The following is a 3,654-nucleotide window of genomic DNA, read 5'->3' on the forward strand; positions in this document are numbered from 1 at the left end:
AAGCAACAAGACACATTTCGAGCAGGCATTAATGAGATTTATGCAAGAGATGGAGGCAAGACAATAGAGGGAGGATTTTATCAAGCTGGAACTGGAAGGTCTGCCTTCCCACCCCTTCCGAGATCAGTTCGTCGAAGGAAATGTGCTGGTATGGTGTGAGGGGGAGCTAGGATGGACTATGTGGCTCCCCCCCCCCGTGGGTGACAATAATGATCCTGGCTCTTCCTTCCTATTTAGCTAGTTGTCAATCCTCTATGTTATATTTTGGTTATGGGACTCATCTCTCTAATTTTGTATCTCAGCTGCATCTTATGTATATGGCCTCATAATATGGCCCGCGATCCTTCCTGACATGGTTTTATCTGCACTATGTGATTTAAATCGCTAGTTGGCTGTGTGTTCTCTAGCCAAGACTTATGAATTTTGTATTGATATTATATGATACTTAATACAAAAAAACTTTAATCTTAAATATATGTAAACATTAATATTTAATAATAAATATTACCTCCAATTGAATCATAATATGGAAAATTAATCTAGCCTAAATTGATCCACAATCATAACCCTAACTATAATAATGTTATATAATAATATATTAATAATAATATAATATTATTATAATATAATCGTAATATAATATAATGATACAATAATATAATTTAATACTATTATCATTATACTATGAAACATTTTAAAATATAATAGTATGATAGTATAATGTTTAATATGACTATAAAACATTATTAAATACAAAATCTAATTGAACCATAGTCTAAAAATCTAATATAACTTTAATTAATCCAAAACCATAACCCCAATCCAAATTTTATTGTGCAACTTTACATCAACATTATTTCAATCACAAATAAAAGCACTAATTATATATAATATAATATTAATACATATAACTTGAAAATATTATATTATAATTATTATTATAATATATTTATATTAAGTAATATTATTTAAATTATTGTTATTATTATAAATATTATTAATTTATAATAATTTTATTTTAGTCCACATCTTGATTTCTCTAGGTGTAGTTTATATTTCAAAGATGTATATGCTAGTAATAATAGCAACAACAAGGGAAATGAAATGAAATGAAGGATTTTAATAACGTCCACGAGGCCAAAGCAGCTTATGGGACTCACGGACATCTCACACCCCACAAAGTCAGGGCAGAGTCATTGTTTTTTCAAGTTTTGTCTCTTCAAACAAAGTGTTTAAATTGTATGTTTCCCGATATCACTATAAATCGAGCATTTCAAAACAAAATGTCACTCCGTCATGTGCTGCAAAATAAGCATATCCTCTTTTCCCACTCTTCTTTAGACATCATCCATCATCCATCTACCTGTTCACACCTCAAATAATATTAAAGAAGAAGTGATATTTTATTGGACATACGAAAAATTAAAAATATCCTGTTAAAAGCAAAGAATATGCTGTTGGATATACCACCCCATAATGAAGCTGTCACTTCAGTAACATGAAAGTCCACCCAAAAACTCTCCATAAATTGTGAATGTAACAAAAAAAATGAAAAGCCACTCTGAAAATGACTCCTTATCTCTCGAGCCGACAATTGTCCACCACGAAATAATTGCATATGCAAAAAGAAAAAGCATACACTGACATCACTATCTTATCAAATAAATTTATGTCTATCCCATTAACACGTGGCATTTTAGAGGAGTCTCAAATATTCAAATAAAAAAAAGCTTTTCGAACTCACCCCACAGATATTTTCATAAAGGAATTTGAAGGATATTTTTCATTAATTATTCAAACAAATATTAAAAAAAATAATGTCAGTATATTACAGATAATGAAGTATGTCGGTTAATAATGCATTAAAGATATATATATATTTAATAGAGAAGACTCAACTACAATTCTAACCTATTTTCACCGCGTATTGTCCGCATCTCATTCATTTACCATCAATAAACAGAAATAATGTACGTCTTTTAACAAACTGTCATATGAGCGCCCCTCGCGCCGTCCCAAACGCGGTTACCTCCATCACACGCAGTGACCCTACGGTCATATACACATTGCATATCTGCCTATTTTAAATAACCCTTTACAACCGCCATCACAGGCACTACCCCTAGTGCTATATATACATTGCATATCTCCCTATTTTTATATCACGGGTTTCCAACAATTTCACAAAATTGTACTTATCTTTAGTGCTTTGAGTTGTAGGTTCTGTGTATACATCCATACTTTTCATTTCCAGGATGTCTGAGGAGCGTCACCATCATCTGTTTCACCACAAGAAAGATGAGGAGATGAGCGCCGATGCAGATAACAGTGCTTATGTAGAGCAGACGACTGCCGACTATGGAGGTGAAGACAAGTATGAAAAGGCGAGAAAGGAGGAAAAACACCACAAGCATCTGGAGGAAGAAGGTGAACTTGGAACCACAGCCGCTGGAGCATTTGCACTGGTATACTTTATTTGATTTATATACACTGAATATATGTTAAAACTGCTGCTTTTAGGGTTTGAAATTTAAATTGAAGGCCGTCCTTCTACTGAATATATGTTAAAGCTGCTGCTTTTAGTGTTTGAAATTATAATTGAAGAGCGTCCATTCTACTGAATATATGTGAAAACTGTTGTTGTTAGGTTTTTAAGTTATAAATTGAAGCGTGTCCATTCGACTGAACTTATATTTTGGTTTTGTTATGTGACAGTATGAGAAGCACGAATCAAAGAAAGATCCAGAGCATGCTCACAGGCACAAGATAGAGGAGGAGATCGCTGCAGCCGCTGCTGTTGGCGGTGGTGGATTTGTATTCCATGAACACCATGAGAAGAAGGAAGACAAGAAAGAAGAAGAGGAAGCTCAGGGCAAGAAGCATCACCATCTCTTTTAAATTTCCAGTTCTCACAGTAAATATGTTACAGAAAATAGATATATGTTTGTTTTGAAGTGTGGAAACCATATATATATGTGATATATATATATATTCTGTATTCAAGTGTTGTGTTGTTTTGGACTTGCAATTATTAATAAAATGAGATCGCTTCACAAAAGCTTTTTTATATTTTATGTTTTGGCAATGGCCGCAATGAATTGAAATGCTCTTGGTGTGTTGCGGGAAACTTTTTTTTTTTCAAAATGAAATACCATGGCGATGGAGGGATCAGGGAAGCAATCGTCAACCTCATCTATAGATATTTTTGTATAGATATATATCTAGTAGATATTTTTGTATAGATAAGATATGGTAGATATTTTTAAAAATATTTTATTTTATATTTTATATTTATAATATTTATTTAAAATTTATAATTTTGATGAGAATATTTCATTTTATAGTCTTTATTTTGAAAATATTATGTTTATAATTAATATTAATATTTGGATATATGAAAAGTTGTCAAATTTAAGATAAAAGTAAAATAAATATTATAAAACTAAATCAAAATAAATATTAATACATCTAATTTTTTTTAAATCAATGGTTGGAAATAATGAAGAAGAATGTAAGATTGTAGAATTAATACTAATTTTAAGAAAGAAATATTTTACTATGAAAAATATATATTTAAATTTATTAATTTTAAAAAAAATAGAATTTATTTTTACCCCCTTAGAAAAATAACTTTAACTTCAACCTTCTCACAAT

The 3,654-nt window shown here is 30.8% G+C and overlaps 1 protein-coding gene across 1 annotated transcript; it reads left to right on the forward strand.

Annotated features, from left to right (window-relative positions):
• Positions 1 to 2,143: 2,143 nt before the first annotated feature.
• On the forward strand, positions 2,144 to 3,069 carry LOC131074858 (abscisic stress-ripening protein 5). The gene is made up of 2 exons (XM_058011582.2): positions 2,144 to 2,465; positions 2,716 to 3,069. Exons 1-2 carry the CDS (start codon positions 2,256 to 2,258, stop codon positions 2,896 to 2,898), a joined length of 393 nt encoding a protein of 130 aa, XP_057867565.2. The 5' UTR covers positions 2,144 to 2,255; the 3' UTR covers positions 2,899 to 3,069.
• The last annotated feature ends 585 nt before the right edge of the window (positions 3,070 to 3,654 follow it).

This window comes from Cryptomeria japonica, chromosome 7, assembly GCF_030272615.1.
Source record: "Cryptomeria japonica chromosome 7, Sugi_1.0, whole genome shotgun sequence".
NCBI classification, from domain to species: Eukaryota; Viridiplantae; Streptophyta; class Pinopsida; order Cupressales; family Cupressaceae; genus Cryptomeria; species Cryptomeria japonica.